This window comes from Peromyscus maniculatus, chromosome 21 (genome assembly GCF_049852395.1).
Source record: "Peromyscus maniculatus bairdii isolate BWxNUB_F1_BW_parent chromosome 21, HU_Pman_BW_mat_3.1, whole genome shotgun sequence".
NCBI lineage: Eukaryota > Metazoa > Chordata > Mammalia > Rodentia > Cricetidae > Peromyscus > Peromyscus maniculatus.
This window is the reverse complement of record NC_134872.1, coordinates 8,403,827-8,417,807: the sequence shown is the minus strand read 5'-3', so window position 1 is coordinate 8,417,807 and position 13,981 is coordinate 8,403,827. Positions and strand designations below refer to the sequence as shown.

Below are 13,981 nucleotides of genomic sequence, written 5' to 3'. Positions count from 1 at the left end.
AAAAAACTTGAAAAAGTCATCATGAGGTGCTTAGGGGAATCCTAGCTCTGGAGGAGGGAAGAATCAGCAGGCTTCCTCCCAAAGGGGGTCAGGCTGGTATACACATGCCACACAGGCTCAGGGAAAGGAGCATGCCAGACCACTTGAGACACGGCCAGTCCAGCTCCCACAGAGGCCTGGCAAAGTGATAATAAACAGCCACCACAAGAAAGGACACCGGGGGTGAGGGAGGCTGGGTCTGCTGCGCACACATGACTACATTGCAAATTGGCCGCTCCTCTCGGGGGAGAGATGGCAGGCTGCAGAAGATGGTTCAGCGAAGGTGCCCCTTCCCGAACAGCAGCAATCAAACAGGCTAATGGGATACACGAGTGCCGAAAAGTTGAAGGGAAAATGATGCGGAGACCATGGTAATGGCTGTGCATAAATCAGAATGTGGCTCTGCCCGGTATGCCTCATTCACTTTTGGTCACATCCTTTCCGAGGACTATTGCAGTCTGGGGAAGGTTCAGAGGAAAGGAATTGAATCACAGCAGCCCCTAGCAGAGAGAAAGCCAGCACTTGGCCATTTCATCTCACGTGAGGCCCTGAGTGCGCGGTGGGAAGGCGGGAGGAAGCGGGCGCAGGAGCATGGTGGGGTTAGCCAGGCACGGTCCCTAGGCCCTCTGTGAGGCCCGCTTGTGTCCGCCGTTAGCCTCCTCCACCAGTCTCCACACAGAAACTGCAGACCAGAAGGCCACCTTCCCTGAGGCCTCTGTGAGGAGGGCCTGACTACAGGCAGCCTCAGGCCCAGCACGACCGCCCTCAAGTGTGGGGTTTCACCTCCATTTGAGAAGAAAGGCCTTCAACTACACGCCCTTCCCGAGGTCCATGTGCAGATTGGAAGAAGGTGCCCTGCCCTGTGTGTGGCGATGCTGGCGAGCTGCAGGTGGAATGGCGTCTGCATGGTGTCAGAAGCATGTTGGGTAGTGCAGGACGGTGCCTAGGACTCGCTGTGAGGTTCTCGGGCCGCACTGGACCCAGATGTCCTCCAGAGTCCCCTCTGCCTGCCTCCCAGCTCTTCGGGGCCTGGTGTATGCAGTCTTCTCTGTATTATAGGGAAGACTTTTCCGGAGTGCTCCCTAAGGTCCACTCTAGGCATCACGTGCTCCTGACACGTGTGGATGCCCACACTGCCTCGGGCTCAGAACCCTGGATGCGGTAGGGCATCCCGGAGGCTAGGCAGCCGCCCCTCTGCCCCAGCCCTGTGCGCTGCCCCTTAGGCAGGACCACCCTGCTCAGAGGTGGTGGCCCAGGAGTTGTTGTCACTGAAAGGACCCGTGAGCATCTATGGGGATCTGTGGGGAGGGGCAGGGGAGGGCTGTCTGGAGTCTCTCAAGTCCCACAGCCTGTCCGAGTGCAGGACCCTCGCTGTCCTCTACCAGGTCATCGTGGCATGCTGCAGGCTCCTTTCTTTCTTCCTTCAGCTTTCTTTAAAAATGATCCCTTCCTTCCTACTGATTGTAAACGCTGCTTTCCCTCGGGGAACTTGAAGTCTGTCGTCAGCTCTGTTTGGCAGGGCATTTGGATTTGTCACGGCACACTCGTGCTTCCTCTTGGATCTCTGTAGAAGTTGGGTTTGCAGGAGTTTGCTGTGTCTGCAGTCTCTGGCTGCAGCTCCAGGTCAGGCGCTGCCGATCGGTCTTGTCAGGCAGTTCCTGCGCCTCAGACCCGGAGCCCCTTCACAGACCTCGTCTCCTCTTCATTCCCAGAGCTAAGCACCAGCATGGCCTCCCCAGCCCTGTCGTGCAAGGCCACCTTGTCCTTCCTGACTTGGCCTCAGGTCCTTCTGTAGTAGCTGACCTCCTGGGCTGCTGGGCCTTGTGTGCCCAGGGCTCCTTGCTTGTCCCAGCATGCCCTGGACCCTCTGAGGGAACCTGACCTCAGGTGCACACATCACCCTTCGCTCTCTCATGCTAAGGCGTACGTCACATTCTCGTTCCCCCACGATCTCTGTCCCTCACTCTTAGCCTGCTTGCCTACTGCCAGCCATTGCCCACCCCCAGCATCTGAGGGGTTTCTGTCCGGAGCTGTGTCTTAGTAAATGAATGGAATCCATATGTCACCCTGACCAAGGAAGCTTTCTCCTGTGTGGCTCAGGATTTCGGGGATCAGCTGGGAGTCAGGGCTCTCAGAAGCCCCAGTTCTTCACGTCTGGTGATTATGTTACCCGGACCGCCGGGACTCAGGTAGGAAGGTTCAGTCTGCGTCTTTAAGGTCTCCCCAGCCTGGGTCTTTAGCTCAAGGAGACTCACATGGCTTGTGTGGGCCTGGGAGAGAACTCGGTGTGGCCTTTGTGGATGAGTCGTCCCAGGAAACAGCGCCGTCCCAGGAAACAGCGCCGTTTGCGTGAGACTTGACAGCACAGTGGGACACAGTGGCGTGGCGTGCAGGGAGACAGTGGTCGCAGTGGGACGGGTGGCGAGGAGTGGGGAAGCCAGGCGCCTGCTGTGCAGATCCTCCGACAGAGTGCGTCTTCCAGCGTTCTCCAGCGCCGCAGAGCCACGCACTGATCCCCGCAACTTGACTTCTCAGTTTAGGGTTTTCTTGATCTAGTTATTCCTGTCAGGGCAGAAGGGCTGAGCAGCACCGGGCTGTGGAGCCTGGGTCTGTGAGTACAACGGGAAGTGTCGGTCCTGAGGGGGAGGGGGCCTGAGGGGGAGGGGTCCTGAGGGGGAGGGGTCCTGAGGGGGAGGGGTCCTGAGGGGGAGGGGTCCTGAGGGGGAGGGGTCCTGAGGGGCGGGGTCCTGAGGGGGAGGGGTCCTGAGGGGGAGGGGTCCTGAGGGGAGGGGTCCTGAGGGGGAGGGGTCCTGAGGGGGAGTGGTCTTGAGGGGGAGTGGTCTTGAGGAGGAGAGGTCTGGGGGAGGGGTCCTGGGGGGAGGGGTCCTGGGGGGAGTGGTCTTGAGGAGGAGAGGTCTGGGGGAGGTGTCTTGGGGGGAGGGGTCTTGGGGGAGGGGTCCTGAGAGGGAGGGGTCCTGAGGGGGAGTGGTCTTGAGAGGGTGGGGTCCTGGGGGGAGTGGTCTTGAGGAGGAGAGGTCTGGGGGAGGGGTCCTGGGGGGAGGGGTCCTGGGGTCACCTGGGTCTTCCTGGCCTGGGGGAGCTGGCAGAGCAGGAGATGGCAGGAGGAGGGGCAGAGAGGAGGAGGAACAATGTCAGGTCAGGTTAAAATGCTTGTTCTGCTAAAAGGAAGCAAAGACTGACTGAGATCCTCCTGCCTCAGCCTCCTGAAAGGCTATGACTATAGTTTAGGCCAGAACACCTGGCTAAGAAGAGAGAATTTGACTTATGAACGAAGCAGTCAGAACCTGAAAGCGGTTATGGAAAGGTTTTAGCCAGGAAACTTGAACACATTTTCATAATTCTGGGAAAATTCTAGTTATATTTAAAAGAATTCACTGTGCTCCTCTCCCCCCTCTCCCCCTCCCTCCCCCTCCCTCTTTCTTTCTCTCTCCGTTCCCTCCCTTATCCCCCACAAATACTGTCTTTTAAATGAATGATCCAAAAGGGAGAAACAGGCCAGAGGAGGAAAGCCTGTGCTGAGTGGTCCAGCCTGGGCACTGCTGAGGCATCCCTGCTGGACTTGAACTTTGGAATCATCCATCTTTTTGCGTTTATCATGATTGACCACATGCATCTCAAACCTTGTTGCTTTCAGGTATCTGAGACAGGCAAGGAGGAGGTGGGTGCTGGGAGATTTCCCAGACTTCCCAGCAGCACCCAGGGCGAGGGTCAGCCTGGCTCAGAGCTTCAGGCCCCAGGCCGAGCCACCTCACTGCCTCTTCTTTGTCGTTCCAGGTGTTCCACTGTGTCCACTTTGAGTGTCCGGAGCAGCAGAGTGGCCAGAAGGAGGAGAGCAGCGAGGAACCCGGGACAGGGGGCCCCAGCACCCCCAGTCAGCAGCTCGAACCCCACGCACTGCGAGCACCCAGCGCCAGCTCACTACCCCCGAGTCCGGGCCCCAACTCGCGCTCACCCAACCAACACCACCAATAAAGGAGGCAGAGGACGTGGTGTGACTTGGGTGGAGCAGGAGTGTGCCCTCCCCCGTTCCTGGGAGAGCAGACCTGGCTGCAAGACCACCCCAACCAGGCGTTCCCCCAGGACAGAGGGGCGCCCTTCCTCCTCACTCTTCAGACAGGGGGAGGAAGTGGGTCTTGATTCTTCGAGTCCACCATCAATCCTACCTCTAATGTTACCAAGGTACCAGTGCAGAAGGAGTCTCTAGACAAAGGGAACCCTAGGCCTTGACAACCAGAAAAGGGCCCAGCCCCAGAGGGTCCTCTCGGGCACCTGTTGCCCTGGTTCCTGGGTGGTTTGTAGTTGTGTGGTTTCTCTCCGTCTGCTGAGTCATGGTGGTGCAGGCTTGTGGAACTTCTCTGGCCCTCTGCAGGGACAAGGGTCTTCCTCAGTCTCCAGTGCTTGCACATGGGCAGAGCAGAGGCTGTCCCTCCTAAACGCGCCCAGGTGCAGCTCATCATGGCACTTAGCCTGACCAGGAAAATCCTTGAAGTTCAACCAGACGCACAATGTGCAAATCAATCTGCGGACACTGGAGTTAGTGATTGATCAAATTGCCACTTTATTAACCCGTCATTCCTGATGTGTACAAGCCTCCTTCCAGTCTGGGAGGCCAGCGCGCCAGTGCTAGAGGACCACTCAGAAGCTGTGTGGACACTTGTGAGTCGGGCACCGGGCAGTCAATCCTAGGCTGGCCCTCCTGGCTCAGCTGCCCTTGGCCCTGGTTCAGCCAACAGATGGGGTGTCAGGAGCACAGGCCTGGGACTCCGCGGCGAGTCTCTCCAGCGTCATCCACCTGGGGATGGTGAAGAGCAGTTTGTCTTTGACTAGTGCAGCCCCACCCACCCACCCCCGGCTCTCTCTGTCACTTCCATGCCCAGCTCCTGCCTCTGCGCCTCCCTGTTGCATCCTGAGGCCCCGTGAAGTCACCTTAGCGCTTCCTGTGAGCATGCTCAGAGGAAGGTGGGGCTTCTGGTCCCGTCCTGTTCCAGAAGTGAAAGGATGGGCCATCCAGCTTTCTCCGAGCTTGACTTAATTGCAGTGGGTTGTCCACACTGAAGAGGGGGCCTCAGGCTGCAGTGGAGGTCATCCTCCTGTGAGTTCAGGCCTAGGGTGGCAGAGCCGCTCCTGAGGGAGACTAGTTCACAGTCTGAACCTCTGGCTTCATTGCTGTGTGGTGTGGCTGCCTCTGGTAAGGAGCTCCCGGGGATGGATGGCAGGCAGGGTGCAGCCGCTGTGAATGGGGCGCTGCTCTTGGCAGCATGCAGCCCCCAGTTGCCAGTTAGCCTGGGGTCCTGCCTGCTCAGCATCGCTAGCAGGCAGGACCCCCTGCCTGTGCACGGGGATACCCCATTCTGTGGAGGGTGGAGTTTGTGTCTTTTGGAAGATAATATGTGAGGGCTTGTTTTGTTCTTGTTCAGTTACTTGCTTAAGATAGATCCTCCCTCTGTAGCCTAGGTTGGCCACATTCATGGCAATCCTCCTGCTTCAGCACCCTGAGTTCTGGGCTTGTAGTTAGGATAGCACATGCTGCCATACGCCTTCTTTGTGAACATGGAAGGCAAGATGCAGGCCTGGAGCCCAGCAGCCCCCGGGGCAGTGGGGCTGAGCTGGAAAGAAGCCATGTTGTCCACCCCAGATGTCACCACACATCTGTCACGCTAGGTACTGGGTACTCAGTCCCCTTGGCAGCCCATCCACCATCTCAGACCCACACCCATGGCTTCCTTTCTCCCTTCGGACAGTGTTGCGTCTTCAGGTTGTAACTAGAGACTCGGTCCCTTCCGTGTCGGCACTGGCATGGTACCCCCACCACATGAGGAGGAGGGGGATGGGACCTCAAAGTCACAGGTGCCAGTGGGGAGTTCTGAGAACCATAGCAACCATAGCCCTCAGTCATCTGAGATGATCCCATGGCCACCTCTGGATTGACACCTACTTAGGGTGCAGGAGGATATGGTTGGCTTACCTCCCACCAGAAAAGGGAGCTCACCCTTGGCTGGTGGGCATGCTGATGTGCCTAGAGGTCACGGCTACATCTAAGGTAAGGTCCACATTTCCAGAGGATGGAGCCAGAGCCTGGCTTATCCCTGCTTGTCCCCTGCAGGATTCTCCCCTGGGGCCAACAGACTGGAAGTGAGACTTGAACTTAAGTGCTAATGGCAAGTCGGGCTGGCTGGAACTCGGAGGGTCCTATGCACCAAGCAGCCCTGGCACCGTACTGGTGGATTCTGACTCTGAGGACCCTTTGGGTGCCAAGGAGCCAGTCAAGCCATAGGGAACAGAGGCAGTGTGAGCCATTGCTCCCTCAGGGCTGCCCTTGCCCGTAAGGTCAACAGTGTGTGAACACAGCCAGGTGGCTCAGCTTGGAGAGTGGCTACCATGGGATGCCTCTGGTGCCAGCTGTGAGGTGGCCCCTGCTTCCAGGTCCCCTGGGTCCTGCAGAGCCCCCGTACCTCCTTTTGATCATGTGTGTTAGAACGGCGGGTGTCCTCACCGTGGCTTTTGGAAAAAGTGTTCACTGTCACCGACAAGGGCTCCCGGGGGACCATTCGGGGTGCTGGGCAGGGCAGTTTGGGCTGTGGGGTAGGCTTGAGGGTTGATGGTGTCTGTACAGCGGCTCCCGGCAGCCACAGAGGCAGTCTCACACGGGCTCAGAGTCTCCTAAGGCCTCAGTACTTTTCCTGGTGTGATTTTAGAGGAGTTCCAAGCCCATTGTAGGCATGGGCTCTCCTCAGTGGCTCTCTCAGCTGTCACTTTTTCACTCTTATTAAATGAAGTGTCAATTCCTGACAAATACATTACAAGTGTTTTATTCCGAGAAGACTGGGGAAAAGAAATTCTTTTCAGCGAGAGAGGGATGTGTTCGTTAGATTGATTCCTTGCCCCCTCCTCGTGAGTTTTGAATTGTGCAAAAAATTGCTCAGCAGTTAAGGCATCTGCAGACCTCTGCGTGCGCAGCTACCCAGCCCACCTCCCATTCTTTCTAACCTGGAAGATAACAGAACCGTAACCACAGCCTCTGCGGGGCCACAGGAAGAGGGTGACATCTACGGCCAGCCCAGGATGCACTGTCCCTCTGGATGGGCACAGAGGTGCCAGGGAGGAGAAGAGCCTCCTAGGAGGTCCCTCCTGTCGCCTTGCCTGCTGTGGTGAACGGAGCCCCAGAGCAGTGCTGAGGTGGCCTGGCGCTGTGGCCGTGCTCTGGTGATTTCGCAACCTGACCATTGATTCTGAGTGTTTGCCCTGACAACAGCTCTGGCCGAGGTGAGCACTTATTAGTGGTCCTAGGCACTACAGTGCCCTGTGCTACCAAGGGGAGCACCCCAAGTTCAGGGTTCTGGGGTGGACAGACGGGAGGGGAGTGGCTGAAGCAGCCCTGTGCTGCTGGAACGCATCCAACTCTCCTCTGGATGGGGGCTGGGACATCCCTTGCACTGGGTGAATGGGAGGCCATGAACCTGTGTGGGCTGCGCTTCACTTCCCCAGGGCAGGGAAGAACACCCCCCCCCCCCCCCCCCCCCCCGTCTGCTCCTTGGAAATGCCTCATCCCTCACTTGGAAATGCACAGGAATGAATGCTTGTTCAGTCTAGCAGAGAGCAGAGCAGGGCCTCTGGCTGGGCCACTCCTGACCTGGGTCTGTGGCATCACGTGTTCCTCTACTGTCCCCTCCCCACCTCTGCTGCCAGAGGCCAGAGTGAGTGGGGCTTCTGGACAGAGTTCCCACCCCCAGCCAAGGACACAGTCACCCCTCCCTGTAACTTAGGATTAATGTCCCCTCAGTCCTTGCCGTTTGCAGCTGGAGGATTTAGAGCCCTGGGCAGTTAGCCAAGGTGGAGTGGTGGCCCGGAGCCACACACCTGTCCCTGCCACTGTCTCCAGCCTCTGTCTTCCCAAGGGCTAAGGTTGTCTGTCACCTTTGAAAGCCAGTGGCAGTGGCTCTTCCTACTTTGGAGGTGGCAAAGCAGAGTCCTCAGCCTATTGAGGGAGACCAGCAGTGTCGAGGCCTGAAAGCGGGGTGCGATCTGTGAGTCCCAGGGGTTACAGCCAGGGACAAGATGTGGTCAAAGCGGTGCTGGAGATGTAGCTGAGGCTCCCCCGACAGCCCCTGGTGGCTGCTTCAGGGCCATGGTCCACCCTTCTGTTGTAGCTTGGCACGGGGACAGTGCTGGTGCCCGGCCATCACAGGGACAGACCCTCTAAAACAGGCTTCAGGCCATACTCCTGCAAGGACAGAGGGGAACTCAGCCAGGACTGCCGGGCCTTGGGAACCTAGGGCTAGGGAAGACCTGCGTCTCAGATGGACTTCCAAAAGTGGCCTTTTAGGACACCATGCCGGCCCGAGAGCTAGGAAGCTCCTTGTCAGGCTGGCCTGGGACTGATGTCCCCAAGGCCACTTTATACCTCCATACCTATCCCCAGTGCCTGGGAAAGCAAGGACTGGCTTGGGCTGGGCCCTTGGAGGGTGGGTGGGTGACAGCCCCATGGGTGGCCATGGACAGTGCCTGTGAGCCACTGTGACCAAGCTTGTGTAGACTGGATTTTCCAGAGAAGATGAGCCACCATGGCTACCATTCCTGAGCCTGGGAAGATGGTGAGTGCTGTCCCCATGCTCCTCCTGGGCATGGCTCTCCGAGGACGTTCCCAGGGCAGCGTCTGGAATGTGTTCTGGGGTGCTGTGGCATCCTCACTTGGTAAGCTGTGTGCACCCCACAGTTGATTGTGTGCGGTGCCACTGTGGGCTCAGTGCAGAAATAAAGCGATGACCTCACACCGCGTCTGTGCCTGCCTTTCTCCATGCCTAGCCCCTGCACTGCTCTCCGGGATTGCCAGCTCTCTGCGACAGGACCCTGCTGGGGACGGACACGGGGACACACAGTCTGCTCAGAACTCGGTTCCTGTGTTGTGAGGTCAGGGTAGCTCGAATCCACCTCAGCCCACCCCAGCAGCCTTTTAGGGTGCAGCGGCCCTTCTAGCTCTGTGCGCCTTCTCTTGCCACCCTGTGGCCTAGCTGATGCCATTTTAACTGTCACCTTGAACACAAGTTCACTTTCTCCCTTTGAGTGGACTCAGCTCCAACTGTGCATCTTTGTGACAAGCTAGGAGCTGGGGACTGATGTGTCCGGCCTCAGCTCTCCACACCTGTCACCACTCAGGACCCTCTTCTCTAGTACCAAGGGATGTCCAGAACCCTTGCTGAATTGAGGATGGCATGGTCACAGCAGGCTTCAGTGGGAGTCAGATGGATGTGTACCACTTGGTGTGTCCCTAGGGACGCTGTGCTCAGGTATCAGAGTTCCTGTTCACTTTGCTCAGGTTGGCCTGGCAGTGTGAGCTAGGTACACCCCAGCCCAGGTCGACTCCCACAAGTGACAGCTGACTGAAGTCTAGAGGCGTGAAGCGGCCCTGCCTGGCTGGTACCCAAAGTGGGAGTCGGGCAATTCTGAGAAGTGACTAGCCCCTCTGTACCAGATTACCCATAGATCATGCCTACAGAGGTCACTATAGGGGACAGGAAGGGACCGGTAGGAGGCTGTGAGTTTCATGGGATGTGCCCTGCATCAGCTCAGAGGGAAAGCAGACCAGGAGCCCCTTGGAAGAGCCAGACTTGAGGGGCACCAGCGGGTACTTAAGGAAAACCACAGGAATGCCGACTGGTCCAGTTCACAGGGAGGGGAAAGAGCTCACTTCCTCGGGTGAGATGGCCAGATGAGGATGCTGCCAGCCTCCATACAACAGCAGATGGAGAGTTGCAGTTTGCAGAACATGATTACCACCGTGCCTCGTCAGGTTTCCGCCTGGGCCGGATGGTTTCTCTGTAGGAGCGTAAGCTACAGCTGCAGCCAGGCAAGGCGCCCGGTTGTTTCTGAAAGGTTGACATCACCCTTACAGCACATGCACACCAGCAGAGGTGAACTGCCGGTGAGTCAGTGTCCTGTGTCCCCACTGATTACCTCAGCAGAACTGAGGAGAGCAGACCAGGCAGACCAGGCTGGGGATACACAGAAGGGATGAGCAGGCAGGAGAGGGTGAGCCCTGCACCACAGCAGCTGGAGCCAGGGTGTTATCCAGGACCTTCAACATGGCTTGCTATGGGAACCTTCAAATGCAGGGTTTGAAATGGTGCCCTCGGCTGATTACTGTGTACCATGCACTGGAACATGGAGCTCCCCTGTGGTGGTTTGAGAATGCGGCCCCCGCCCCCCATAGGCTCCCATATTTGAATGTCTGACTCCCAGTTGTGGGGCTGTTTAAGGTTTAGGAAGTGTGGCCTTGCTGGAGGTGTGCCACTGGGGGTGCACTTGGAGGTTTCAAAGGCCCTTGCCAGGCCAGTCTCACCCTCTCCACCTCCTACCGATCAGGACGTAAGCTCTCGGCTGCTGCTCCCGCACCATGCCTGCCTGCAGCCATACTTCCCACCATGATGGACAGGGACCTCTAACTGTAAGCAAGCCCCAACTTAAATGCCTTTTTCTAAGTTGCCTTAGCCATGGTGTCTCTTCACAGCAGAGAACAGTGACTGAGAGAAGCTGGTACCAGGCCTTGGGGTGCCCGGACCATGCTACTTGTTTGGATTTTTGTGGATTGGAAAGCAGCTGAATACTGTGAAGTGGGGATTGATGGGCCATCCTAGGAGGGAGTGTGGGACAGGGATGCTGAGCGCATGTGCAGGGGGACGTATCAGCAACTGGGCTAGAGACCACTCAGGAGATGTTTTGGCAGAATGTGGGTGCTTTATGCCCTTGTCCTAAAAATCGGCTTGAAGCTACATTCAAGAATTTTGGGCTGATGACAGAGGAGACTGAAGACAGCTCAGTTTTGACTGTCACAGAAGACATCAACATGTACAGTTTGGGAATGTGCCTGACTTAGCACCTACCAGCCTCTCTGTTCTCCGTGACACCCCACTCCCAGGTCCACAAGAGGAATCTCTTCGACAGCTTCATGAGGTCATGCAGTATTTGTCTCTGTGCCCGGCCTACTTCACGTAACATGACACTTAGGCTCATCCATGTCGCCACAGGGACAGGATTTCAGCCTCTTTTGTGGATGACTAACACACCACCGTGTAACCATAAACTTTGGGCACTCCTCTGCAGATGGACACTGGCTGGTGTCTGGGTTCTTGTGAACAATGCTCCAAGCACAGACATGCAGGTGTCTCTTAGACACCAGCTTCATTTCATCACATGTCTGTCTGCAGTGTTTTTTCATGATGGCTGTATTAGCCGACGCTCCCTCCAAGTGGTTAAGGCTTCGATCTCCTGTTAAAATCGCCGTCTAACAGGTAAGCGAGCTGGTGCATCACATGGTTTTGGTATTTCCAACAGTTTCTCGCCTGTTGATCCTGCAGCTTCTCAGAACCATCTAGTGAGGTAGTTGACTCGTTAAATTTAGTTGAAAACAAACGCAGAAGAATTATTTTTAACTGACACACAAAAAGCCATCAAGTGGTCTGTGTCCAGGGGTGCGTGTGCATCAGGTGGTCCGTGTCCAGGGGTGCGTGTGCATCAGATGGTCCGTGTCTAGGGGTGTGTGTGCATCAGGTGGTCTGTATGGGGCCCCTGTGCTGTTGTCGTGCAAATGGCTCTATCCCTGTGAGCTGGGCGTGTCTTCCATCTGGCACATGTCAACATGCGGCCCCACCCTGCAGCTCACCTTAGTGGCCGTCCTTACTGCACATGGCCCACATCTCAGCTTCTGCTTCTGTTACGCCTGGCTTCAGTTCTTCACTTGTGACAGGTTAAGTCTTGGTCTCGTACGTGTGGACTGCTGCTCTTCTTTCCACCGGAGACCATCCTTTCAATGGTGGCAGCTTTGCTGAGAATCTCAACTGTGGCCTGTCGTGGTCAGGACTGAGCAGGGCAGCTTGTCTCGGCTGGTGCCGGGTTAACCCGGAGATGGGACAGAGCTTCCCCCCACCTGTCTGGTGCGTGCCCTGAGGGACTGACCTCTGTCTGAGCACAGGGTCTCCCCAGCATGTGGCCTAGAGTGGCAAGACTTGAGACATCTCAGAACATGAATTTCAACATTAAAAGGGACAATCCAGAAGGGCCGGGCCGTGGCTTGACATAAGAGCCCTTTCCCGGCTCCACATGCTCACACAACCCACTCTTCCTGTGCGGACACCAGGGTCGATGCCTCTTATGGCTGCTGACAGCAGCACCACATCCAGCTTTGAGTTGTCTCGGGTTGCTGGGCCACGTGGGAAACATTACATTTTTATATCTGCACGGATACAGTTTACATCCCCAGGGGGTTCTAGCTGTGCACAGGGTTCTCCTTAGCCCACAGCCCTGCAACTTATTTCCCCTTTAAAAAGTAACTGTTACCACGATCCCGGAATGTTGAAGTGGCCAACTTCAAGCCTTGGCCGACTTCATGCCTTGGCCGACAAGGGCAGCGGGGGAGCCGCAGCCCGGATCCTTCCCTTCTCTCCCTCCATCTTCCTCCCTCACCTTCTCCCCTGCTGCTTCTCTTTCTGTTCTCTTGCCCCAGCAGCTGGCACGTGCCCCTGCCCCAGGCAGGCTGGCTCCAATCCACAGCACAGGGCTCCATTCTCGGATGCGGAGAAGGGGTGTGTTCTAACAGCAGGACAGCTCCGTGACGTCCCCAGCCACCCCCAGCAGCGCTAGTCTGTGCCGGCTTGAGTCACCCCGCTGCTTCCTGCGTGGGTAGGCTGCCAGCTGAGGAGGTTGTCTTCCATGCTACCCCACACCCCCACCTTGAGGAGCACTGTGAACCCAAACCACCTGGGTCCTATTTCCCAGGGGCCACACAGGGCATGAGGTTCCTAACACTCTCCCCCTGCTCAAGGGCCCAATGTGTGCACAAGACCTGGGTTCAATGCCCAGGATAAAAAGGAAAAAAAAAAAAAATGAGTATAAAATTAAGTGAATTCAAATGAGGAATGAAAATAGTTCACAAGTTACGGTTTTAAAAACCTGACAAATACCCACATGGAAAAAAGCCGAATAAAGGCAAAGGCCCATGGCTTCCACACACGTGCAATGCCGCTGTGATCCTGCCGCCTGGCTGTGTCCTCCCATGACACTTCTGACTTCTGGGCTAAGTTCAGAATCAACACTTGTGAGCCTCAGGCATCCTGCCAAGTCGTGTGTTCAAAACTGCTGTCCCTGGTCGGGGCTGTTTCTGTGTCCCTGGTCACCCTTCCCTGGGGGCCTGTGGCAGCTCTCACTGGGCAGCAGACACACTGGCCAGAATGGACGCCGCACTGATGCCCTCTGAGCTCCCCACACCTGCCAAGTGCAAAAGGCGCTCGCTCTGGCCTGTGGTGCTGCTTTCCCAGGCTTGCTCCAACCCTTCCAGAGGGGCCCAAGGGTCAGGTCTCTGGTTTAGTCAGATCCCTCTTGAAAGATGTGAGTGGGAGCATTACAATATCTACACCATCATGTAAAGAACTCTGGGGACAGTGGTCATACAAACACACACCGAGGTCCCTATGTCCACTGTTTCATCTGCACACCTGGGTGATAAACACCAGGTGGCAAGTCTCTGCAAAGGGCCAGAGACCCAAACATCTGCCAGGGGTGACTGCCACACTTCTGGAACTAAGTTTTATCTGTGCCCAAATGGATAGGGAAAGGAAGGTGAGAGCTGACCCCAGTGTGTGCCAGGAGGGACCTTTGGCTCCTGGTCACACCAGCTGACCAAGAGGGCAAGTAAATGCTGGCAGGCCCTGGAGCAGGCGGAAGGCAGCCTCGCCTCTGCACTGCCTCCCCCCACTCCTGGCTCTTAGCAGAGGCCCCAAATCTCACCAAAAGAATAGCATTAGCATCCACCCACAGCGGACACAAGATGGAGGAGGTTTACAAATACTGTTCTACTTAATATTCTGCATATATTTCAGGATATTTCTGAGACGTTCCCTACACCCTCTGACGGGAAGATCCATTAGGTGCC

General features: G+C 56.7%; 1 protein-coding gene across 4 annotated transcripts in view; it reads left to right on the top strand.

Moving 5' to 3' along the window:
• Btbd9 (BTB domain containing 9) overlaps window positions 1–6,857 on the top strand; it is a 381,249-nt gene extending 374,392 nt beyond the window's left edge. For 2 of the 4 annotated variants that reach the window (XM_006983072.4, XM_076557530.1), the window contains one exon: window positions 3,835–6,857. In XM_006983072.4, coding sequence (XP_006983134.1) covers window positions 3,835–4,032 — 198 coding nt within the window. In that variant the 3' untranslated portion in view covers window positions 4,033–6,857. The remainder of the gene's footprint in view (window positions 1–3,834) is intronic. The other 2 variants (XR_013046731.1, XR_013046730.1) reach the window with 2 other exon arrangements.
• Window positions 6,858–13,981: the final 7,124 nt, after the last annotated feature.